Source organism: Sapajus apella, unplaced genomic scaffold, assembly GCF_009761245.1.
Source record: "Sapajus apella isolate SASKATOON/1434 unplaced genomic scaffold, GSC_monkey_1.0 scaffold138, whole genome shotgun sequence".
Lineage (NCBI taxonomy): Eukaryota > Metazoa > Chordata > Mammalia > Primates > Cebidae > Sapajus > Sapajus apella.
In genome coordinates this window covers 842,579-868,979 of record NW_022437078.1, presented here as the reverse complement: position 1 = coordinate 868,979, position 26,401 = coordinate 842,579, and the positions used below count along the sequence as shown (strand labels likewise).

General features: G+C 43.0%; 2 protein-coding genes and 1 long non-coding RNA gene across 4 annotated transcripts in view; 2 read left to right on the top strand and 1 right to left on the bottom strand.

Annotated features, from left to right (window-relative positions):
- The window catches only part of GEMIN5 (gem nuclear organelle associated protein 5), a 55,192-nt gene extending 51,233 nt beyond the window's left edge, over positions 1 to 3,959 (top strand). Inside the window, exons 23-24 of the mRNA XM_032263800.1 lie at positions 2,050 to 2,146; positions 2,742 to 3,959. Of these exons, the coding sequence (XP_032119691.1) occupies positions 2,050 to 2,146; positions 2,742 to 2,909 (265 nt within the window). The 3' untranslated portion in view covers positions 2,910 to 3,959. The remainder of the gene's footprint in view (positions 1 to 2,049; positions 2,147 to 2,741) is intronic.
- A 3,886-nt stretch (positions 3,960 to 7,845) lies between these two features.
- Positions 7,846 to 24,261, bottom strand: CNOT8 (CCR4-NOT transcription complex subunit 8). Of its 2 annotated transcripts, none has more exons than XM_032263807.1 (7): positions 24,153 to 24,261; positions 23,289 to 23,403; positions 16,700 to 16,893; positions 12,380 to 12,541; positions 10,961 to 11,105; positions 10,180 to 10,290; positions 7,846 to 9,332 (listed from the first exon to the last, which is right to left on the bottom strand). In XM_032263807.1, the coding sequence occupies exons 4-7, from the start codon at positions 12,532 to 12,534 to the stop codon at positions 9,183 to 9,185; spliced, it is 561 nt and encodes a 186-aa protein (XP_032119698.1). In that variant the 5' UTR covers positions 12,535 to 12,541; positions 16,700 to 16,893; positions 23,289 to 23,403; positions 24,153 to 24,261; the 3' UTR covers positions 7,846 to 9,182. The 2 variants fall into 2 exon arrangements, with proteins under 2 accessions (XP_032119698.1, XP_032119697.1); XM_032263806.1 differs by lacking the exon at positions 24,153 to 24,261 and adding an exon at positions 18,709 to 18,897 and having other exon boundaries at positions 23,289 to 23,497.
- LOC116540324 lies at positions 8,678 to 10,965 on the top strand. The gene is made up of 2 exons (XR_004264391.1): positions 8,678 to 8,843; positions 10,715 to 10,965. It is a non-coding gene; the product is annotated as an uncharacterized LOC116540324 (long non-coding RNA).
- Positions 24,262 to 26,401: the final 2,140 nt, after the last annotated feature.

Below are 26,401 nucleotides of genomic sequence, written 5' to 3'. Positions count from 1 at the left end.
CAGACCCTAGGCAGATTTTAGGGGGGTGTGTGTGTGTGTGTGTGTGTTTTGGTTTTTTTTTTTTTTTTTTTTTTTTTTTTTGGAAGACAAGTCTTACTCTGTCACCCAGGCTGGAGTACAGTGGCATAACCACTGAAGCCTTAAAATTCCTAGGCTCAAGCAATCCTCTCAGCTCAACCTCCCAAGTAGCATGTGCCACCACACCCAGCTAAGTTTATTAAAATTTTTTTCTAGAGATGGGGTCTTACTATGTTGCCCAGGCTAGTCTTGAACTCTTGGCTTCAAATGATCCTTCCACCTCAGCCTCCCAGAGTGCTGGGATTACAGGCATGACCCACCATGCCCAGTTGGTTTCTGTATTTAAAGGTGAGAGATACAGAGCCAGGTGGCAGAGCAAGGCATGGTGGCTTACACCTGTATTCCCAGCTACTTAGGAGGCTGAGGCAGGAGGATCACTTGAGACCAGGAGCTCAAGTTTATCCTAGGCAACATATTGAGACCCTGTCTCGACAAAAATTAATTTTTTTAAATTAGCCAGGTGTGGTGGTATGCATTTGTAGTCCCAGCTACTCAGGAGGCTGAGATGGGAGGATCACTTGAGCCCAGGAGTTCGAGGCTATAGTGAGATATGATCGTGCCACTCACACCAGCCTGGTTGACAGTAAGACCCTGTCTCCACAAAAAAAAAAAAAAAAAAAAAATTGAATTTTTAAAAATCCAGGTGACAAGGGAATTTTATTTATAAAATGAGATAAAAGTTACCCAGGCAGGGGCACATGTTCTCAGGACCTCCTGAGGGCTGTGTCATGGGCAAAAGTTTAAATTTAAAAAAAATTTTTTAAATAAAAGACAAAAGTTACCCAGGTATAATAAAAGATAACCTAATTAAAGGATGGGCAAAGGGCTTGAGTAGACATTTCTCTAAAAAGCCAGTAAGCACAGAAAATGATGCTCAACATCTGATCATTAGGGGAATGCAAATCAAAACTACACTGAAATAGCACTTCATAGCCATTAGGCTACTATCAGAGAAACAGACAAGTGTTGGGGAGGATGCAGAGAAAGTGGAACCCTGTGCCCTGTTGGTGGGAATACAAAATGATGCAGCCACTGTGGAAAACCGTCTGGCAACAGTTCCTCAAGAAATGTAAGATAGAATTACCATAGGATCCAGCACTTCCACATCTGGGTATACACCCAAAAGAACTGAAAGCAGGGTCTGAAATATGTTCTGAAATATGTACATGCCTATGTGCATAGCAGCATTACTCATAATACCCAAAATTTGGGAGCAACCTAAGTATCCACTGACAGATGAATAGCTAAGCAAAATGTGGCAGATGCATACAATGGAATGTCATTCAGCCTTACAAAGGAAGGACATTATGCTGAGTGAAATAAGCTAGTCACAAAAAGACATGCACTGTATGATTCCACTTATATGAGTTACTCAAAATCCGGTGGCCCACGCCTGTATTCCCAGCATTTTGGGAGGCCGAGGCAGGCAGATCACAAGGTCGAGAGTTCGAGACCAGACTGACCAATATGGTGAAACCCGTCTCTACTAAAAATACAAAAATTAGGTGGGCGTGGTGGCAGGCACCTATAATCCCAGCTACTCAGGAGGCTGAGGCAGGAGAATTGCTTGAACCCGGTAGGCAGAGGTTACAGTGAGCTGAGATTGTGCCACTGCACGCTAGCCTGGGCGACAGAGCGACACTCCGTCTCAAAAATATATATATATTTAAAATCATAGAGACAGAAAGTAGAATGAGGTTGACAGGGGCTAGGGGAAGCAGAATGGAAAGTTACTGTTTAATGGGTATAAAATTTCAGGTTTTGTTACAAAACAACAAGAGATTTGGAAATAAATGGTGGGGCTGTTTTTCACAACATTATGAATGTATTTAAAACCACTGGACTATGTATTTTTAAATGGCTAAGATGATAAGTTTTATGTTATATGTATTTTACCATGGTAAAAACAATAGGAGAAAAAAGTTACCCAGGGCAAGACATACGACTTACATCTTTTATTTTTTTCACTAGTGAAGAAGAAAAAAACGAGCCACTTTCTCTGCCTGAATTAACCAAGAGGCTTACAGAGGCAAATGAGAGAATGGCGAAATTTCCTGAGAGTGTTAAGGTAAGAGTTGAAGCAACTCACTTGGTGAAGCATTACTTTTTGTGTTATCACTTGAGTATGCCACATTCTTATAGATCATCTACCTCTCTGTTCAGTTTCTAAAATGTCTACCCATTCATACATGCTTAAAAATATAGAATCCAATTACTTTGATTAGCTGGAATGTTTTGTGAGAGTGGCATTATTGATCACACAAGCAGTTTTATACCTTAGTCTTCAGAGAAACCAAATACATTTAATAGGTCAGAAGTAAAATTTAAATTGGTGCCATGTATTAGATAGCTTACAGATGGACAGGTCTTTTTGGTTGTGGGCCCAAATAGTAATGGAAGCACCGTTTTTAAGGGTTGAGTTACATAGGGCCGTAGAAAAAGATTGTGCCGTTGAGAAGGACTTCCCAGTAGCCATCCCGGTTTCGAGTGTCATCTTTCCTTGGAGTAACTGTTGAAGAGAAAGGACATTGCCTTAGGAGAGAACTGGCTCAGCTGTGTCCAAGAAGTGTCTGTAGGTGAACCTGAGTTACGGGTGCCTTCTGAACAGATGTTTGTGGCTCTTTTGCAAACGTTTCCTTATTCATCCTCTTGTCATCTTTCAGGCCTGGCCCTTCCCAGATGTGCTGGAGTGCTGCCTCGTCTTGCTTCTCATCGGGTCCCACTTTCCTGACTGTCTGACCCAGGAAATGCAGCAGCAGGCCCAAGAGCTCCTTCAGAAATATAGCAACACTAAAACTTACAAAAGGCACCGCCAGACCTTCTGTACATGAATTTTCACAACCTTGAAGAAACTGCCAAATTGAAAATGTTTGACACCTTTCACTTCTGCAGTTACACCGCATCAGACATTCACTCTGGTCCCTGATGTTTTTGCAGTAATCCAAAAGAATGCAAATGAGGGTTAAGTTTGAATCAACTCTACGTAGCAATAGACACAGTGGATCTGACTTTAGATTCAATTGTAGTCTCCTCCTGGAGGGAAGATCATGAAAAGCTAGCAGTTGTTACTGAGAACAAACACCTGCAAAGTGTTGGTCATCTCTAAAGCCTTATGCAGGTTTCACCCAAAGAGGAGAAACTTCTGTCATCACCTAAAGTGTTATGTGCTTAAAACACAAGCTACCTTTATAAATACTTCATCTGATCAGAAACATGTCATGCTTGAGATGGAGTTGCTGCATTTTATGACTACCTTTTTTAAATTGTTTTTATAATATTTAATTTGAAAGAAGAGAACCTTCCCCCTCTACTCTTTCATAGATTGAAGTTTGAATATGAAATAGGCCTTAACCATCATGTTGACTCTCCTGTCTGCATTTTAGGTTGGAAATTTGGTTTTTTTGTTTTATGTAATTGCTTATTTGAACAGATCACTTACTAAAGCTTTGGAAGAAGTGATTCAAATATGTGTTTTCCCTTCAGTTTTGTAAGAAATGGATTGATGGCAGTGAAATAGCTTGGGAATAAATTACTGTTTTAATGGTTCTTAAACTTTCTTGGATCATAGGATCCTTTTGAGAATCAGATTAAAGCCACAGATACTCTTTGGAGAAAAATGCATATTCCTAATTTTGCATAGATGACCTTTGGATTATTGGACTCCAACTACTGGGACCCTAAATACTATTTAATTACAAATCTTTTTTCTCTCCTCCTTCATTATTTAAACAGTTGAACAGTGTCAGGAACCGATATTTCTGTAATATCACAGTTGCTAGGGTTGGAAAATCAGAATCTGACATCGGTATGGAAAGAAGCACTTCTTCCAGATAATTGAACTGTTTTCCTCTGGGATTCACTGTGAAGGCCTTTCTGCTCAAGTGTGTAGTTTATTTTTCAATTAATTCCTAGGATTGGGGTTGTTGGGATGGTAAGAATGAAATTCATTTACAGTTAGTCCCAGGAAGGAAGAAGTTTGAGACAGTTTTTAAAGGCATATATGTGCCTAGCATTAGAGTTTGGCAAACTCAAAAAAGGGAAATACTGTAGATCCTTACAGTTCTTTATACAGTTAAGTGAACTTTAGGAAGATGATGCTTTGTTACTAGGGATGGAGAATCTTTCTTGATTAAAAGATATAAATAGGCATGGCTAGCTAGAGAACTGGGCACCAGTTCTGCAAACTGCTAAAATGAACTTTACTTAGAGAGGTGGAAAAAATATATTCCCCTCCACTTGAGTAAACAGCAGTATTGTTAACTAGAATTCTAAATTCCATTATGATCTGTCAGAAGCATCACCTGTGGATGGAGGAGTCCTGCACACTCCTCAGTTACTGCTTTGGTAAGAACAAGATTTACTATTTGTGGCCGGGTGTTGTGGCTCATGCCTGTAATCCCCAACACTTTGGGAGACCAAGGCAAGTGAATCACTTGAGGACAGGAGTTTGAGACCAGCCTGGCGAACATAGCAAAACCTTGTCTCTAGTAAAACCACAAAAAATTAGCTAGGTGTGGTGGCACACACCTGTAATCCCAACTACTTGGGAGGGTAAGGCACAAAAAATCACTTGAACTTGGGAGGCGAAGATTGCAGTGAGCCAAGGCTACTGCATTCCAGCCTGGGTAACAGTGAGACCCTGTCTGTTAAAAAAATATATATATATTATTTGAAAATAAGCAATAAAAATGACAAGTCAATTTTTTTTTTTTTTTCTGTTGGCTGAAGCAGAATTGCTTTGAGATGGAGCCTTGCTTTGTTGCCCTGCCTAGAATGCAGTGATGTGACCTTGGCTCACTGCAACCTCCGTCTCCCATCTTCAAGCAATTCTGCTTCAGCCTCCTGAATAGCTGGGATTACAAGTACCTGCCACCACATCTGGCTAATTTTTGTATTTTTAGTAGAAATGGGGTTTCACCATCTTGGCCAGGCTGGTCTCAAACTCCTGACCTCGTGATCCACCTGCCTTGGCCTTGGCCTCCCAAAGTGCTGGGATTACAGGCGTGAGTCACCACACCCAGCCTGAAAAGTCAATTTTTTAAAGCCCTTTCTTCTTTCCAATACTGTATAATGTATGCAAGCTATTATAATTTGAAAAAATTTTTAATTTATAGCTCCCTAATTATCAGAACCACAAAGAGCCAAAGCACCAAGTTAACTTTCTGAGTGAAAAGGATACATCACTAAAGCAATTTTTTTTTTTTTTTTTTTTTGAGATGATGTCTCACTCTGTCACCAGGCTGGAGTGCAGTGGCACAATCTCAGCTCACTGCAGTCTCCGCCTCCCAGCTTCAAGCAAGTCTCCTGCCTCAGCCTCTCAAGTAGCTGGGACTACAGGCACATGCCACTATGTCCGGCTAATTTTTGTATTTTTAGTAGAGATGGGGTTTCACCATGTTGGCCAGGATAGTCTCAATCTCTTGACCTCATGATCCGCCCACCTCAGCCTCCCAAAGTGCTAGGATTTTAGGCATGAGCCACTGCTCCCGGCAAGCAATTTCTTTGGGTTCTTTATCCTCATCTAAAGTAATCTAATGCCTCTCCTCTACCTCCCCAGGAGTCCAAACCACCATCCCATTACCCAGATGACGGCATTGGCCTCCCCATGTTTCTCTGAATCTGCTCTTCCTAGTTCTACATTCTTCACATTGGCAGTGACTGCTAAATCACAAATCAGAGTTCCTCAATTCCCTGTTTAAAAACCTTTCGGTAGTTTCCGATTGCTCTTGGATAAAAATCTTAAACGTGGTTTACCCAAGACTAACCCTAGCCTTTACAAACTCTTTGCCTCCTATCAAGAATTGAGCTCATTCTGGCCGGGCGCGGTAGCTCAAGCCTGTAATCCCAGCACTTTGGGAGGCCGAGGTGGGTGGATCACAAGGTCAAGAGATCGAGACCATCCTGGTCAACATGGTGAAACCCTGCCTCTACTAAAACTACAAAAAATTAGCTGGGCATGGTGGTGCGTGCCTGTAATCCCAGCTACTCAGGAGGCTGAGGCAGGAGAATTGCCTGAACCCAGGAGGCGGAGGTTGCGGTGAGCTGAGATCGCGCCATTGCACTCCAGCCTGGGTAACAAGTGCGAAACTCCGTCTCAAAAAAAACAAAAAAAAAAGAAAAGAAAAAAAGAATTGAGCTCATTCATACCAGCACTGGCTAACAACTAGGCTTGTGGTTGGTAGTCACCCTTCTTGGATTAGCAGAACACTGGAATTCAAGAATATTTGGCAGTATAGATGGAGGAACTGAATTGTGCTCAGTTGCCTGGTGCTATGGTGCACACCTATAGTCCTAGATACTAGGGAGGCTGAATCAGAAGGATTGCTTGAGGCCGAGAGTTCAGGGCCAGCCTGAGCACGTAGCAAGCTCCCATCTCTATAAATAATAAACAAAATTTTAAAAATGAATTACAGCTGGGCACAGTGGCTCACGCCTGTAATCCTAGCACTTTTCCATAAGCCTTTAAAATCACCTGAGGTCAGGAGTTCAAGACCAGCCTGGCCAACATGGAGAGACCCCGTCTATTAAAAATACAAACATTAGCTAGGCATGGTGGCACATGTTTGTAATCTCAGCTACTCAGGAGGCTGAGGCAGGAGAATTGTATGAATCCGGGAGGCAGAGGTTGCAGTGAGCCGAGATTGTGCAGCTGCACTCGAGTCTGGGCAATGGAGCAAGACTCCATCTAAAAAAAAAGAAAAAATTACAAGTCTGGCATGGTGGCTCATGCCTGTAATAGCACGTTGGGAGGCCATGACAGGCAGATCACTTGAGGTTAGGAGTTTGACACCAGCTTGCCCACATGGTGAAACCCCCATCGCTGCCAAAAAATGTAAAAATTAGCTGGGTGTGGTGGCATGGGGCCTGTAGTCCCAGGTACTCGGGTGGGTGAGGTTGCAGTGAGCCAGGATTATGCCACTGAACTCCAGCCTGGACAACAGAGTGAGACCCTGTCTTAAAAAAAAAAAAATACCAAAACAAAAAAGAATTACACCTGAAATTATTCTCTTCGTTACCCTACAGTGCCATCCCTTTTTAAGGATGAGCACTTACACATGCACTCATACAAGTTCTTGCCAGTTCTAATAGACTTGTGCTCTTTCTTGCTAAACCACTACTCTTAAGTTCTTAACTTTCACATTCAATGACCAAACCCTACACTCAACACTGAGTTCCTCAGCCCTTTTTCTCAGCATTTTTCCTGACATGTAAGTCCTTAATTGTAGAAAATATTAAAACCTGTTTTAATTCAAATTTGGAAGAGTATCTGCATAGGGCTCACAGTCACCAGCATGCCAGGGCACCCTCGTTGAGAACCACTAACTGCTGTTTCACCACAAATTATACTAGTAAATCTCTGTGTCAACTTCCCAGTCAAAATTCCGTATCTGCCCCTGTATTAGACTCCTTAAAACCCCACATCTTGTGTCAATAGAAATGGGTGGAAACAAAGTCTTGAGCCGATTGTAGGACAGCTGAAGTTCAGGTTGTTTAAAAGAATCCTACTAATCAACAAGCTGATCCACCACATATAATGGAGTGACCCCAGAAAATATTGGTTTAATTCTGTAATACTAAGACCCAACAATCTTGAGTATGAAGAGGCAATTCCATTTACACAGGTGCTCATGAAAAGCTTCCTACCAAGTGATATTTTGTATGTAAGCCAACTTGGGGACAATGAAGGCAAGATGCTCTTATGTCACTGATGGCAAATGACCATCTTCCAGAGTTAGCAATCCATAGCTACGAAAGACCAAACCTTAATGCCAGTGGTTAAAAAGAAATCTTTATTTTACAAAATTAAAAACATAAATAATATTTACAATCATCTTAAATACCAGCTTATAATACTTGACATTTTTGAATCATTTCAAATTGAGTTTTCCATAAGCTTTTAAAATGCAAAACCATTCATTCATTTCAGCGAGTTACCAGTTTTTATTTCTACCAATCCAAAAGGGGTTTTGGTTTTTTGAAATTGTCCATACTGTAGTCATTCAAAAAAATATAGTATACTTTTTAAATGACTAGCTTTAAAAAAAAAAAAAGTCCTGAGCTTCCTACCCCAGTTGTGGGATATTACTCCAAAACAACTCAAGAACCCAAATTATCTTACTGCCTGTTTACATGTAACTACTCTAGCTTTTTAAAGACATAGTCCTGGTACTCACATTAATCCATCTCCCTAATGTTTCAGGTTTGCTAGAAGGAAAAGCAGGAAAAATAGAGAAGTGGGAGAATCCAGATGACCAGCTGAAATCACATTATTGAAAGTACAAAAGACATGACCCAAAAATCTGATCTTAACTAGTTTCCTTCAGGATCAAATCCAGGATATTATACAAAAATTTCAAATGACTTCAGATGACGTATATGTGACAGCAAACCTCAGTGGCACAAAGGAACACACAGACTTAAAGACGCTTCAGTGGTCAACATTCATTCTGGAGTTCTCATGAATGAAGGGTAGACAGATTCAGTAAATTGTTTGCTTTTGTTTCATTATCTGGTCTTCAAATTTCAGCACTGAGCAATTCATTTCCATACAGTAATAAGTAAAGAAAGACTATGAAAGTGCGAGGAAAGCAAATGTCTTCGAGAAGGGTTAGAAAAGGAAAGGAAGACTCAGTATCAGTAACTCATTACACAAGAACACCATTTTGTTCCATTTTCCCTGGAAGCCCTCAGCTCAGCTGAGAATCAGAGCAAGAATCTTCATTATCAGAGTAGCAACAAATTTTTTAAAAAAAGAATGACAACAGGTAAGAGTTATATACATTTTACTAGTTTGTTTCAGACTTGTCCTGGATATTTAAAAAGGTGTCAAATGAGCCATGGATGCTGGTGGCAAGAGGCAACTGGAGAGGAGAGACTTGGGGATGAGGAACAGGGAAGACTTGTTTATAAATTCAGAGCAAACTCCTCTCTTCTGGATCTAAAATAAAGACATCTTTTGTCTTCGGTAAAACAAGTCTTTCTGCTCAATGCAGATGGTAGGTACAGCTTGCTCAAAAGAAGCATTTTCTCTTGGGGAAGGTGAGTACAGTCAGCACAGTAAGCACCAATCTGGGATGAGGCCCGCCCTGCAGAGCCTGGCACCGTCACTGCTGCATGTTGTTGATGATCGCCAGGATGCTCATCTTCTCCTGCGCAGAGTCCACGTCCTCATTCTGCTTCTGGGCCACTCCTGTGCCTAAGCCATAGAGCCGCCCACAGTATTTGGCGTCATCAATGCTGTCCTCAAAAAACAACTGCAGAATGGGACAGAGAACCGTGGTGAGAATTATGCCAGGAGTCATGACAAGTATAAACACTATCACATCTGGCCAGGTGCAGTGGCTCACACCTTTAATCCCAGTCCTTTGTGAGGCTAAGTTGGGCAGATCACTTGGGGTTAGGAGGTCAAGACCAGCCTGGAGTGAAACCCCATCTCTACTGAAAATACAAAAACTAACCGGGCATGGTAGCACACGCCTGTAATCTCAGCTACTTGGGAGGCTGAGGCGGAAGAATCACTTGCACCCGAGAAGCGGAGGTTGCAGTGAGCCAAAATCGCGCCACTGCACTCCAGCCTGGGCAACACAGCAAGACTCATCTTAAAAAAGAAAAAAAAAAACTACCACATCAGCACCTCCCAGCCTTCCTAAAGCCCTGAAAATATCGCAAACTAGAAAAAGAAACTAATAATAAAGAAAGGCTTGGCTGGGCACAGTGGCTCACGCCTGTAATCCAGCACTTTGGGAGGCAGAGGCGGATGGATCACGAGATCAGGAGTTCAGGATCAGCCTGGCCAAGATTGTGAAACCCCGTCTCTACTAAAAATACAAAAAAATTAGCCAGGCGTGGTGGCAGGCACCTGTAATCCCAGCTACTTGGGAGGCTGAGGCATGAGAATCACTTAAACCCAGGAGGCAGAGGTTGCAATGAGCTGAGATTGCACCAGTGCACTCCAGCCTGGGCGACAGAGTGAGACTTCATCTCAAAAAAAAAAACACAATGTTCAACAAACCTCAGCCCACCCAGACCATCTACCACTAACTTCTTAGCCTTCAGCAAATTACTACCAAGAGGTCCGTGATCACATTCAAGGAAGCTTACCTCTTTCATCCTAAAGAAAGCCATTCCTGTCAGCAGTGAGTCTGAGCCTGCCTGGTGCTGCCTTCCAATCCTCTGCAAATCCAACTGATCAGCAACTTCCTGAAGACCTCCCTGGAGATGTAAGGAAAAGAAAGGTAATATTACATACCCAACACGCCTCCACTGGAGTCAACTAAGTCCAGTTATGAGTTCACCAAATTCCGGCAAGAAGTGGGGACAGGCCTTTACTTAGCAGGCCTTAGTTTCCTCTTTTTAGCTCTTTTCTTCCCTTTTTCCAAATGATATGTTGTTCTACATTCTACGTTTTCCTCCTTTCCTTTCTATGTTGTTAATTTTGCCAGATCTCTGCCTTTAAAATCAAAACTGCAAGGTTGAGGAAACAGTAAGTCCCACTCTAATTCTAGACAGCAAAGCTCTATGTCAACAATTTATTAGGATACCAAGTTCTAAAACTTTCTAGGGTTAAAACCCCTCTGAGAATCTGTTACACCACAGACCCCATCCCTAACAAACTGCATTTATACCTTTTCACTAGGTTCATGGGGCTCAAGTGAAGAATGCCTGCCTTAGGATGACAGAAGCAGAGGGTTCCCTTCATGGCCAGGTTAAAGATTGTTACCACATAAATCTGTGAGATCGGCTTTCTATCATACCCTGTCCACTAACACACTGGCATCTAGTACTCAGTAATGCATGCTGAACACATAACAATAAAGCAAAGTCAGTCAGCTTTTTTTCTGTCCTTATTTTTATTTCTGGTATTAAAAAAAATAACATATACCTTAAGATTTTTGCAACTCTTCATTAGGTATTTCACATCATAAATGGATGGGAAGAAAAGATTCAGAATATGAAAGAATTCATGTTCCTCTTCTGGCAAACGAGAGTCTGTAAGCAACTTTACCATATAGCCAAAATCATAGCCACTACAAGGAGAGAATAAGCCACAGAGGTTAAAAAAGCAGCAGTTATCAGGCCCCAGCGTTCAACCATTTTCTTTCTCAAAGCTACTTCATGTCAGAAACTTTCACTTTTCCTGAATGGTTTATCATACTATAATCTCAACTTTTTTTTTTTTTTTTTTTTAAAAAAAACATAGTCTTGGCTGGTCCGAGTGCAGTGGTGTTTAAAAAACATAGTCTCGCTCTGTTACCCAGGCTGAAGTGCAGTGGCACGATCTCGGCTCATTGCAACCTCTGCCTCCTGGGTTCAAGCAATTCTCCCTGCCTCAGCCTCCCAAGTAGCTGGGACTACAGGTGCCCGCCACCATGCCTGGCTAATCTTTGTATTTTTAGTAGAAACAGAGTTTCACCATGGTGGCCAGGCTGGTCTTGAACTCCTGACCTCAGGTGATCCACCCACCTCAGCCTCCCAAGATGCTGGGATTACAGGTGTGAGCCACCATGCCCAGCCTATAGTCTGAACTTTTTTTTTTTTTTTTTTTGAGACGGGGTTTCGCTCTTGTTACCCAGGCTGGAGTGCAATGGCGCGATCTTGGCTCACCGCAACCTCTGCCTCCTGGGTTCAGGCAATTCTCCTGCCCCAGCCTCCTGAGTAGCTGGGATTACAGGCACACACCACCACGCCCAGCTGATTTTTGTATTTTTAGTAGAGACGGGGTTTCACCATTTTGACCAGGATGGTCTCGATCTCTTGACCTTGTGATCCACCCGCCTCGGCCTCCCAAAGTGCTGGGATTACAGGCGTGAGCCACCGCGCCCGGCCTAGTCTGAACTTTCTAACAACAACCTAACAGACTAACATGGGAGATATAAAAAAGTACCCAAGGGTTTGTAGTTGTGGATTCAATTCACCAAAAATCCAAAAGTACTCAGAAGGTAAAATAAGGAGAATCTGGCTTTCAGGTACCTAAGAAACTCCAGGATAGCCACTTAAAAGATAACCAAGTGCTGTGACCCTCTCCACCCTCCATATTCCCACTTGGAATTAAACCCACTGATAGCCACATGACAGAGCCAAATACTGTGTGAAGTAAACCAGTATGAGCCCCAGTGTTTTCTGAAAAACTGAAACATGGGCAACAAGTACCAATTCAACTTCTGACTGCTGCTGATCAACAGAACAGTCACTAGGACTTCAAAAATAACTTCAAGAAATAAGACTTCAAAAAATAAGAATTCAATTCCCTGCTCCAGTGTAGCCCAAAGTGAGAGAGAAATACACATTCCCTAAGACTGACCTATGAAATGAAAGCCATTTGACATTGTCACAGAGAACCACTCCTGATGTCATAAGCAGCTCTGCAAAGTGCAGTGTGTCAATCCCTTCCTCTTCATGCTTCTGAAACTGCAGTCCTGAGTTAGCAAGAAGATCTATGGAATCCTGGGAGTACATGTCCTCTCTAAAAAAACAAGGTATTTATTTATTAACTGGTGAATAATGAAACAGAAGTAGTGGCCACAATATTACCACTATCTTACAATTATAGTACAAGTATTTTATGCGTTTCCTAAAAACAGATCAATTCACTCTTTCAAGCATTCAAACAAGCAAACAAAGTAGATCATCGTATTTCTGTGACAGATAGAAAAATGAGATTTTCCTCCATAAACTAAATTTCCTAATTAAAAATTTCCCAATTATAAAATGTATATATTTGGTCATTATTAAAAAAAAAAAATTGACCAGGCACAGAGGTGCATTCCTGTAATCCCAGCACTTTGGGGAGCCAAGGCAAAAGGCAGGAAGATCGCTTGAGGCGGAAGACGGCTTGAGGCCAGAACAGCCTGGGCAACTGCAAGACTCTGTCTTTTACACACACACACATACACACACACAGATGGCCTGAGGCCAGACCAGCCTGGGCAACACTGCAAGACTGTCTTTTACACACACACACACACACACAGCCAAGCATGGTGGTATGCACCTGTAGTCCCAACACACACACACACACACACACACACACACACAGAGCCAAGCATGGTGGTATGCACCTGTAGTCCCAACTACTCCAGAGGCTGAGCTGGGAGGATTGCTTGAGGCCAAGAACTGGAGGGTGCTCACACCCAGTCTGGGTGACACAGCAAGATCTTATCTCAAAAATAAATAGGTTGGGCATGATGGCTCACACCTGTAATATCAACACTTGGGAGGCTGAGGCAGGCAGATCACTTGAGGACAGGAGTTTGAGACCAGCCTGGCCAACATGGTGAAACCTCATCTCTACTAAAAATACAAAAATTAACCAAACATGGTGGCATGTACCTGTAATCCCAGCTACTCAAGAGGCATGAGAATCACTTGAACCCAGGAGGCAAAGGTTGCACTGAGCCAAAATCATACACTGTACTCCAGCCTGGTCAATAAAACAAGACTCTGTTTCAAAAAATAATTAAAAAAAAAAAAAAAAAAATCAACCAACAAAAAAATACTGATTGTGGGCGGCCAGCTAAGCTGACCCAATGCACCTTTCAGCTGATTCAGGCTGCTTGCCTCTGTCTCAGAGTCACTGCCACCATGGCCAATCAGTCTCAGGGGATCCAGCAGCTGCTACAAGCTAAGAAATGTGCCACTGAGAAGGTATCCAAGGGCCATTAGCAAAAGACCCAGAGGCTGAGGCAGATCAAAGCAGCAGCTGAGGGTGAAACTTAACAGTACCACCTGCAGAGGGAGAAAGAGGTCCAGGCCAAGAAAACCACAGCCCTGGAATCTCAAAGGAGCTGCAGCACTCAAGTGGCATAGGAAGCCCAGGAGAAGAGGACCAGCCTGTGGACCTACTTCTGGCAGAACAGGGGTGAAGCTTGGATAGCCTCTTGGCCTATCTGTGACATCAGCCAGAAATCCATGAAAACTATGACATGAATGAAGAGGAGTAGAAGAACGAAGTGCCTGTTCCATAGACTGGCATTTTTGATGCCCTCAGGGAGTATGAAGCTTTAGCAAGGCTCAAGTTATATTCTTATAACTTTTCAGGCAGTAAATGATTTCTGAATATTACATAGCAGGTCCCTTCACATCTTGGAGAGTAGCAAATCTAGCTTCTTTGTACAGACTTACAACCTACCTAAAGCTTTTATCTTTTCAAAAGGACATTAAAAAAAGAAAGATTTTCTCTTTTTACTTTGTATTTCCTAGAAATATAATGGGTCTGTTTTCCTATGCCTTTTAGCACAAGCAACACATGTATCATTGCTGACTTTTTCTTTCTTAACTCTAGTGGAAGGAAAAAAGTTCTTTGAAGAAAGACAGGAATAAAATTTTTTTTTCCCCTGATGCTTCCATGAAGGTCAGGGGCTTTATCTATGAAAAAGTTGTAAATAGTTATCTAAAGTAACCTATGTGAAGCAGCAGCCCGCCTTAAAGTAGTCTATTCCTGCTAATGGTTCAAACAATGAATACTAGTGTAATTGTTTGAGCTACTTTTAGTTTCTCTTAATCAAAATTACTAGATGACAAAATTAAATAACTTGTTACATATTATTACCTGGTATACAGTTAATTATCTAAAAGACTCTTTGTCATGAAAAAAATTGAAAAAACTAATGTTCTTATAATACTACCCCACAGATCTAACACCTCCATTTACGTATCTTTCCAGACTATTTTCTCTGTCTACACATACACATCCCTTACATCTCTACATCATAGACCAACTTTACAGATCAATATTCCTCCATTGTAACACTGGCATAATATTCCACTGTAAAGATAGGTCCATTAGTTCAACCACAGGAATTAAGTTATAATACCACGTAACACAAAAGTAAGGAAATAAGCTAAACAACTCCTGTTCCACTAGACTTTCACTTGCTTATCACATAAACTTGGGTTAGACAATAAGAAAACCACTACAATCTTGATTTTTTTTCCCCACTAAAACCAGTATTGAATCACAAGTTTCTTTTCCATGTAAATAAACATTATTTTATTGTTTTGTTTTGTTTATTATAACTAGGCTTCGATCTCAAGTAAACATTTTTTTTATAACTAGGCTTCAATCTCAACATCATCATTATTATTATATTATGTTGAGGCAGAGTCTCACTCTGTTACCTAGGCTGCAGTGCAGTGGCACAATCTCAACTCACTGCAGCCTCTGCCTCCCAGGTTAAAGTGACCCTCCCACCTCAGCCTCTGAGTAGCGGGGATTACAGACACCCACCACCATGTCAAGCTAATTTTTATATTTTTAGTGAAGATGGGGTTTCACCATGTTGCCCAGGCTGGTCTTGAACTCCTGGCCTCAAGTGATCCACCCACCTTGGTGTCCCAAGAGTGCTGGAATTACAGGCGTGGGCCACCGTACCTGGCCACAAGTAAACATTATTTTAAACACATACATACTCAAACCCCTCAGTGAAACCATTCATTTTTCTTCCTTGTATTATTTTATTTTTACGGTACAAACTACAGGCTTTGACAATAACTAAAAAATGCAGTTAAAGGAAAGATCCAGATCATCTCCCCAAATTATTTGAACCTCAAGGAAATTTCCAAAACACATGTACAACAATAAAAAAAATTACTCCTGCCAGGCAGAGGAGCTCACACCTGTAATCTCAGCACTTTGGGAGGCCAAAGCGGGCTGATCACTTTCTACAAAAAATTAGCCAAGTGTGGTGGCATGCACCTGTAGTCCCAGCTACTCAGGGGGCTGATGCTGATGTGGGAGGATTGCTTGAGCCTGGGAGATTGAGGCTGCAGTGAGCCATGTTCACACGACTGCACTCTAGCCTGGGTAACAAAGCGAGACCCTGTCTTGACAGAAAAAAAAAAATTACCCCTAAGTTATGAAACACTCCTGATGCCCAGTTAAACAAGGCAGGATCTGATAGGAAATACAGTAACACCACTTTATGCAATCAGCAAAATGATAAGTCTCCCCCAAATTTTCTTTTAAAATTCCTGGGTATACATCCCAAAGAACTGAAGGCAAGATCTTGAAGAAATATTTGCACACCCACGTTCATAGCAGCAATATCCACAGCAGCCAGGAGGTAGAAGAAACCCAAATGTCCATCAACAGATGAATAAACAAAATGTGGTATATACATACCATGGAATATTCCACTGCCTAGGAGTGGAACTGCTAGGTCATATGGCAACTCTTATGTTTAACCTTTTCAGGAACTGCAAAACTATTTTCCAAAATTTCCCCCAAAATTCTATATTCCCAGCAGTAACGTATGAGGGTTCCAATTTTCTCTACACCCTCAACAACACTTATTATGTCCTTTTGACTATAGCCCTTCTAGTGGGTGTGAAGTGGTATCCCAATGTGGGTTTAATTTGCATTTCCTTCATGACTACTGATGTTGAGCATCTTTTCATGGGCTTATTGGCCAGCTGTACATTATCTTTCAAGAAAAGTCTACTCAGATCTTTTGCCCATTTTTAGTTGGGTTGTTTATCTTTTCATTGTTAAACTGCTGCAGTTCTTTAAGCAGGGCTTCACTTGTTGACATTCCCTATTCCATCCTCTGCTTGACCATTCTATCCAACACCTACCTGGATTCAGTGAAAACAAAACTTAAAATTTTATTTAGAAATCACTTACGTAAGGTTAAATTTGAAGTTGAACTGCCAAGTATTGATTCCAGAAGGATATTCTCCCTTCTCATTTGTGAATGTAAGGCCCAGCTGGATAATTTTTAAAAGGTCAACATTACACCGCAGAAGCTGATACTGGTAATCTATGGAACTACGAAATTCACCAATTGGCCGCACCACAACTCCTGGAAATTCTGTGTCCTGGAAAAGGAAAAGTCGCTCATCACAAGGTTTCACAAAACAGTGGATGCTGAATTGGTAATTCATAAATACAATTTTACCTCCATTTATAAAAGTTATGTGACAAGGCCGGGCGCGGTGGCTCAAGCCTGTAATCCCAGCACTTTGGGAGGCCGAGGCGGGTGGATCACGAGGTCAAGAGATCGAGACCATCCTGGTCAACATGGTGAAACCCCGTCTCTACTAAAAATACAAAAAATTAGCTGGGCATGGTGGTGTGTGCCTGTAATCCCAGCTACTCAGGAGGCTGAGGCAGGAGAATTGCCTGAACCCAGGAGGCGGAGGTTGCAGTGAGCCGAGATCGCGCCATTGCACTCCAGCCTGGGTAACAAGAGCGAGACTCCGTCTCAAAAAAAAAAAAAAAAAAAAAAAGTTATGTGACAAGCCCCAAACTTGGGCACAAATTTTTTTTTTTTTTTTAGATAGGGTTGTTCTGTCTCTGTCACCCAAGCTGGAGTGCAGTGGCACAATCACAGCTCGCTACAGCCTCTACCTCACAGGTACAATCAATCCTCCCACCTCAGCCTCCCTAGTAGCTGGAATAACAAGCGCACGCCACCACGCCCAGCTAATTATTTTATTTTTTATAGAGATGGAGTTTCACCATGTTGCCCAGGCTGGTCTCAAGTGACCCATCTGCCTCGACCTCCCAAAGTGCACAGATTACAGGCATCAGCCACCACGCCTGGCAAAATTCTATCTTAAAATACTGATCTTGTTGATATCTACTGAAGAAGCATTAGAATCATGAAGCTTTGCACAACAAGTTGATCCTAAATAAGCAGAATGTCAATAGAAATAGTTGAGTAACTACAGGTAGATATGCAGTCAATTAAGAACATTTTAGGTTGAGAACAATATATGAATAAAAATACAAATACAGGAAAGTGAAACATCCATTCAGAAAAAAATATAAAGAGACAGGCTTAGCTTGAGTGAAAAGATGAAGGAGCTCTGAATACCAAGCTAAAGACTTAACTCTATAATCTCTAAAGCAGGAGTCACAAACTCCAAGCAGCTAATGTAAAGGAGTAAAGTCAGCTAGGTATGAAAATGGTACAAGTAATAGGGATTGGAATAAAACAGAGAGCACATGCCCCTCTACAGGAGGCCCTTAATATTACCACAATACTCATCTCTCCCTCTCCAGGCAGTGTCAGGCAGGGGTGTATATCATATATTGCCAGAACAATCTGGAATTTAAGTAAGATCTATTGACTTTTAAATGCTGGCAACAAATTTTTTTAATTTTGAATAAACATTGACAGTCAAATTCACCATATCTGTGGAACAGATGTGCCCTAGGGGTTGACATAACTTCTGCTTTAAAGACTTTCAAACAGAGTAATGTTACAAAAAAATCTAAGACACTAGAAGTTACATCCTTCTTAGAGACTTCTAAGATACTAGAAGTTACATCCTACTCAGAGACTACTACTGACTACCTTGATATTTCACAAAGCAAGACAACCTTCCATCAGGTTTAATTTACAATAGCTTTAGTGGAATATACTCATTCTTTTCAAAATCTCAAATTAAGCATTCCCTAAACCCGTATAAGAAGGTGAGTGAAGCTGGGGCCTGGTAGTATGAGCCTGTAGTCCCAGCAACCTGGGAGGGTGAGGTGGGAGGACTGCTTGAGCCCAGGAGTTGAAGGCTGCAGTGAGCTATGACTTCATCTGTGAATAGCCACTGCACTCCAGCCTGGGCCAAAGAGCAAGAGTCCATCTCTAAAAGTAAAAAAGAAGGTGAGTCAAACAGAGTAGAGCGCCTTACCATGGCAATGTAACTGTAACTGAGCACGATTTCTCGGATCTTCCTCATCTCTTCTTCTAGATTACTGGCCCACACTTCACAGATAACCTGGCTATTCTCCACAAGTGCTGCCGGCATCCTGAAGAAACCTGAGAAGTCGTCTTCAGCTAACCAGTTTTAGAGTGCAAGCCAGACAATGTTTAATCTGATCTAGATTTTAAAACATTTTAAAATCACGTAAGTTTACACACACATAAGATATTAACAAAATACATCAAAACATTTTATAATCACTTCATTAGTTTAAAACATTAAAATCATTATATTTTTTGTATGATGGGGAAACTTTGACACACACACGCACACACAGTTCTTTCTTGAAGAAACTGGTTACTGAAACTTCTGCCCAAGCAGTCCTCTGCCACAGAAGTGAAACCGCTACCCTGAACTAGTTGTTCAGCCCTCTGAAGACTACCCAAAGACTTAAATAATCCCCAGTTACCAGAAATACACCCTGATCCTGGACTTTCACTTCACTTTACACAGAGATCAAATCATGAAAACAGTCCTAAAGGAATCGTCTGAGCTATTTTCAATGTACCTGGGATCTCTGAAAGCCTGAAAGAATACGGATCTAAACTCCCACACTCCAGCCTTTGTATCCATATGATGAATACAGGCAAGGGATTCTTTCCCCCATCCCGCAAAAGGAAATTCTTCTTCTCCAGAATCCAAAAGTCAAATACAACTAGAGGCAATTAACAATACCAGTACCTCTTAAGATATACCAGTGCGTCTTTAAATTTGTGCAAACGGAGCATGAAGTGAGGGATTTAAGTAGTAATAAACAATCCCACTTGCTAATTTGAACCCTAAAACCACAACGAAAATCAGAATTTGAGTACTTTTTTTTTTTTTTTTTAGATGGAATCTTGCTCTGTTGCCCACGCTGGAGTGCAATGGTGTACTCTTTGCTCACTGCAACCTCTGCCTCCCGGTTTCAAGCGCTTCTCTTGCCTCAGCCTCCTAAGTAGCTGGGACTACAGGTGCACACCACACCCAGCTAACTTTTGTATTTTTAGTAGAGACGGGGTTTCACCGTATTGGCCAGGCTGGTCTTGAACTCCTGACCTCTTGATCCACCCGCCTCCTCCCAACGTGCTGGGATTACCATTGTGAGCGAGCTCTCCCGCCCAGCCAGTACTTACTTTTAAACACATAAATTAAAAAGAAGCTATGCAGCAATTCAACAGTAAGACTAAAGACGGCAGGTATAAATGATTGAACCAGAAACAGAATGTTTATTTTTGGTGTATTTTCCAGGATAAAAATTAGGGAGGGGAAAGTATTCTGTGAGAAAAATTCAATATAATTGGGTCTCTGAATAATGCTGTTATTATTATGACCAAAAAACTTAAGAGGCTTGGTTACAAAAATACAAAAAAAAAAAAAAAAAAGGCGCTTATCATAAAGACATTTACTTCTAAGGCAAGCCCACCGCATGGATCTGCAACATAATAGTGGGATCTAATGTGTACATTTAAAGAAAATGTCCTAGAAACAGTAAAACGAATGTGAGTGGTTCCCAAAGGACAGAGCAAGGAAAATAATCTAAGCTTCCTACTTTCAAGATTGGCAGATGCAACAATGAGAATCTGGAGCAAAACAAAATTGGCATAAAGTGTCATCGTTTCTCTAAGAAACTTCTGAGAAATCAAACTGTTGGTTCGCCAGCAACCTTTGAAGATTCCATTTATTCAAAGTATCCTATACTTCACAGATTTTTCTCTGTAATTATAGTAAGTAAACTTAGGTAGACTATGTGGTGTCCAAAAACAGTGGAAACTTCTTAAAGCCAGGATACATTTCTTCTCTTGTTTTTGTTCTATTAGGCTTCCAAAAAGAACAACAAAGATCAGGAAAAGAGAGAAGTTCAGAATGAATATGCTGTAAATTCCACTATCTGACCATAATTCAGAAAATGTTGGGACTCAGAATTTTAGATTCCTAATCTTAAGATTTCTCCCCTGCAAAAGGCTGTAAAACCATTTCCTATACCCATATAATGTTAACTCGGGGACAATTCCTTATTTCCCCAACTGAAATAATATCCTTCCTTTTTGGTATCATTTCAAACACAACCAAAAACTACTTTGAAGGAAGTGGGTGTATCACTCCTGGAGTTTTGAGATGTTTCCATAAAAGCAAAAACAACAACAACAAAAAAACCCCACACAACCAAAAGGATTCCATTTTATTCTCTCATAAATAGAATTGGATTTTAAAAAGCTAACCACTGTTACACATATGTGGCATATATATGGGGACTGCAAAAGCCAGACAACTGGCAAAAATATGTAACCCATTTTTGCTCCAAAGTTAGCTAGGATCTGTGGGGAAGTAAACAATAGCTTGCAAGCCCCTGAATGTGGTGTCACTCAAAAATGAAAGAGGAATCACACTATGTACATTTAATTTAACAAGTCAAATTACTGCATATGGTGGCCAAAGGAAAACAAAAAAAAACAGGCCAGCGCAGTGGCTCACACCTGTAATCCCAGCACTTTGGGAGGCCAAGGCGGGAGAATCGCTTGAACCCGAGAGGCAGATGATGCAGTGAGCTTAGATGGTGCCACTGCACTCCAGCCAGGGCAACAGAGTGAGACTCCGTCTCAAAAAAAAAAAAAAAAGATAAAACAGCAACTTAAATAATACCAACAGGACGAGGGCAATGTCTCATCCCTGTAATCCGAGCACTTTGAGAGGCTGAGGCTAGGGGATCACTTGAGCTCAGGAGTTCGGGACCAGCCTGGGCAACAAAGTGAGACCCCCATCTCAACAAAAAGTATAAAAACTTAGCCAGGCATGGTGGTGTGTGCCTGTAGTCCCAGCTACTCAGGAGACTGAGCTGGGAGGATCACTTGAGCCCCAGGAAGTCGAGGCTGCAGCAGTGCGCTGTGATTAGGCCACTGCATTCCAGCATCAGCAACTGAGCAACACCATGTCTCAAAAAAAAAAAAAAATCATCATCATCATACCAGCAATTCTGCCTACCACTTTCCACTTTGTAAGCCCATGCTCCAAAAGGAGCCTAAGATAAGAAATCACAAACACACCGTTCCCTTGGTTTGTCTTCCTCCTTTAAGCCTCCTCAGTGCAAGTATCTCACAGAGCATCACAACTGTATGCCTTTCAAATATGCTTATTTGTACAACACAGCTCCTAAAGGTAACCTAACTACTTTATCTGGGGTACAACCAAAACAACAGTAATAAGTTTCAAAACTGAAGGAAAAATCGTCCAAGATGTAGTTAGAAACACGATGCTAATCTCAAACTTGCACCTTCCTAAGGAATGTTTAAGGAGTTTTATCACATACAATGTTTGCCTCACAGGCTGATTTAAAAACCTGACTCCCACATGAGCTATATAGGAAACTGTGCAAGAGGGAAAGGTTTTCACAAATACACACATACCCCTATGAATTACTGAAGTCCCTGCCCTGTGCTGACCTGCAGTGCAATATGTTCAGATCGCTCCCGTTGACCTACAGTGTAAACTTTCTCCAAAACATATAGCTCCTTGTTTACACAGGAAAGCTTTGAAGGGCAACTAATGATAAAGCCACCGGAAAGTTTTCTCTGCAAGCAATCAAGGCCTTGCTCGGGAAAAGAAATGTTGAGTGTGATTTTGTTTCTTTAAGCCCAAGTGTACAAGGAAACAATAAACATCACTTCCCTATTCTAGAGGACTGAACAAAGACTTTGCCGTGCGTAAATGAGATAGAAAAGGAAGTGGCATGTTTGAAGAAATAAATAGCAGCGTTTAAGAGGGTCCTCTCCAAACTACGCTGCCACCATCCTCCGACTCTCCCCTATCCCAAACACTGTCTCAAGGCACTGCCCTGGACTGAACCGCAGTTCAAACTTCTTAAAACCACCCTAATGGCCCAGCTCTGTGAGTTAGCTCCTCCACTCACAAAGCAATAGAACAGCAAGAAAAAGTTGCGGGACTGCAAGAACTAAGGAGGAGGAGGCGAGTTAGGAGGGGGAGGCCCGCAGGGTTCCAAATTCAGGTCCTCTCCGCGACTCAGTCTCCCATCATCATTCTCTTCCCGTTTATCACCATCCTTCCACTTCAAACCACATTCAGTCCTCCTCCTTCTGACACTCCATTTTTCTTTGTTTTGCTTGGTAAAGCAAAGTTAAAATTACGGGCCTTAGGACTAAAAGAACTAAGTTCGAAGCCAGGCCAGGCCACGTAGTAGTTGTGTGTTCTTGCGTAAGCCACTTAACCCATTTCGTGCCTCAGTTTTCCTGTCTCGTAAAGTGGGTTTGATAGTAGTATGCACCTCAGAGGATTGGAATACAAGTTAAAATGAAGCATATGAGGTGCTTTGTAAAGTCCGCGTACAAATCACTCGAATATTATCGTGCGGCGGTAGCCATTATTATTACTACTCCTTGCTGGGCTTCCTCTCCTCCTCACACACCCTGTCCCTTACACATGCCCCCCACTCCCCTTCCCCCTACAGACCCCCGATGGTCTCTCACTCTCTTTCATCTCACGCTCCACTTTCCGGTAAGCGTAGGCCCGCTTACCGTGACTGGCAGGGCACGCGAAGCGCTGGCTGGCTGGCGAGCTGGCGGGCCGACTCCCCGACGGCGGCGGCAGTCCCTGACCCGGAGCTCTCCTCCCTCTACCCCGGATCCGCTCCTAGAACCGAACGAACCAGTGAGATGGGCGCCCCAGTGCCCAGAGCGGCCTTACGTACCTCCCACCAAACAACAGGACGGCACCACTCTACCCACCCGATCCGCCCGACTCGCCTGCTCTCTAGAGTCACTGTAGACGCGCGCGCGCGCCTGGTCATGCCCGCTCCTCCCCCTTTGCGCGCCCCTGTGACTCCGTGCGTGTTCGCTCTGCTGGTGAGCTCGCGGGAAGCAGCGCGCAGCCGCAGAATCAACAGGGCGCCGCCGAATAGGTGGGGCGCGGCGGCCTCGAAGCACGCTTGCGGAAGACCGCCCTCCCGCGGCTCTCTTCGCGAGATTCGCTGCGCCCGCTCAATTTAATCAAGATCCCTACTCCTCCATTTTGGTCCTCTTTCCGCGCGAACAAGGAAGGGGCGTGGTCTAGAACTAGGCCCGCACCGTGGGCGCGGCCTGGAAAAATCCAAAGGCTGAGAAAATGGCAATGCCCTTCCGAACAAAACCCCCGAATTACCACGCCCCTCCTCCTGGCTTTAAAGGACCGTTAAAATCGTTGGCAGGAAAGGATTTGTGGCGAGGCTGACCGGGAAAGAGGCTGTCCTGGCTTTCGGTTCTAATGGGGACCCCTAGATTCCTCACTCACAAAGCATCTATCTTTCGATTCCTTTCTGGCAAACAATTAGTTAGGGGTGGGGCGGCTCTCCAAAGCCGAGTCTGGGTGACGTCCGCCAAGGCCCGCCTCCCTCCCGGCCTCACCGAGCCGGGCGAGGAGCGTTGCCATAGCAACTGGCCCGCCAGGGCCTGCTGAAGTTACAAAGAGGACTGACTGCGCCTCCGGTGGACACAGCGCCTAGCCAGCGCAGGCGTAGCCCGGCTCCAAAACCTTTGCGGACGCGCCAGGGGTTTGCCGGGTTTTAGTGTGGAGACCCACGGGCTCAGGCCTCGCCCAGGAGCTCCTGAGGCCCGTCTGCCAGCCACTTGGTTCCCTTTTAATCCTGCTTGAAGAGAGGGCTCTTGGCTGGCGCCCGCCCTGTGCAGCCTGTGACCAGCTAGGGCGCGCCGCTGCCTCGTGTTCTCTGCGGTGGGACGGAAGACAAAGCGCCGGCTTCCAGCACACAGCGTCCGCGGCGGGCCGCCCTCAGCCACTCTCGCCAGCGCTCCGCCCTGGTTCCCGAGACGATGTGGGGGCGGCCCTAAGCACGGTTCTAGTCCTTGTCCCGGATGCTTGTACTTGAGGGGCTGTTGGGAAGCGATCAGCAAATGTACCCCTAGTGACCGAGAGAGAGGCTCCTACTATTATTCACTTTGCACTTTTAAACATTTCCTCCTAAGGGGATACTCCAAAATCCTCCTTCCAGTTACTAGGCTGAAAGCCAACTGGCCGTCAGCGGCAATTTCAAACAGGATTCTCAAAGGCTATTCTCCAGGGAGATGAACTCCTAGCTACAGCCTCCAGGGTCAAGAGCATCAAATGAGCTTTCTGAACTCTGGTCCTCCTCTTCTCCCCTCCAAATGAGTGTCTAGCTCCTTATCTACTAAATAAGAATACGAATGGGCTTGTGAAGATTCAATAGTTAATTGGAAAAACACCCCGCACCAAGGAAGATATAAAAGAGCGTTCAATAAATAGCATGTCTCAGTTTGCTTTCTCTAAAACAGTCGATGTTTATTAGCTCCGCTGCAAGACTAACCAGTGATTAGGTTGAGGAATACACTGATGGAGAACACAAGCTTCCCCCTTCCACCAGTCAGTTCTGTGGGTTTCTAACGTGCGTTCACCCAATTGTAATCAGTCAGGAGACGCTGGCGCTGACAGACAGGCAGTAGTCACGTGAAAAGCGGCCTCCCCAATCCTTTATTGGAATTTTGTTTTTTCCTGTAGCACTGGGCCTGGGTTGTGCGCTGAAACAAAGAGGAAACACCGTCTCCAGCCCCACCACCACACCCAGAACTGGATGTTCCTTTCTCAAATTATTGAAGATAAACATAAAGGAAACACAGATGTATTTTAGGAGGCGTTGGAGTGTTCCGTTTTGAACAATGTAACCATTGATGCTGTACTCATGGATATTGCAAAATTAGAACAATTTTCCAGAAGTCACTGCTTCCCAGTCAGAAGCAAGCCCCAAATGAATGAGAGGGTAGTTGGAAAAGAATATAATCAGTGATATCGTTTCATATTTGAGAAGAAAACTCTATTGCTATTTGAGATGAGGGTCTTGACACGTTGTCCAGGCTGGTCTTGAATCCTGGGCACCCAGGCTCAAGTAATCCTCCCCACTCAGCCTCCTGAGTACCTGGGATTAAAGGTGCATGCCCCTGCCCCTGGCCCCTATTGTTTTTGAGCTGCAAACTATAGAAAGGTGCGAACAAATGTCAGTTGGGTGAGTATAAGTTTAAGAAAATGAATGAGAAACACTAGTTATAAAATGGGACCCCTTAAGAACCACACAGCTGATGTCTGATAACAGGAAGGCCAATGAAACCTTCCCATTATTCCTAAGTGTAAATAAATGTAATAGGATGTATTTCTTAAAAGTGTAATATGTTGGTTGGGCATGGTGGCTCAAGCCTGTAATCCTAGCACTTTGGGAGGCCGAGGCAGGCAGTTCACGAGGTCAGAGATCAAGACCATCCTGGCTAATATGATGAAATCCTGTCTCTACCAAAAATACAAAAAATTAGCCGGGCATCGTGGCCTGGGCCTATAGTCCCAGCTACTCAAGAGGCTGAGGCAGGAGAATCACTTGAACCGGGGAGGTGTATGTTGCAGTGATCCGAGATTGCACCACTGCACTGCTGCCTGGGCGACAGAGTGAGATCTTGATCTCAAAAAAAAAGGGGGGGGAAAGTATAATATGTCTGTCTAGGAAGATGAAGTCTAAAATATACATTTGGGTTGAAATATTTTTTAAATGGGGAGGAAGGTAAATGCCTTCAAGTTAGTTCCACAATAAGTCACCCTCTGTGCCCACACCTCATAAACCTGACACACCTAGATGCCT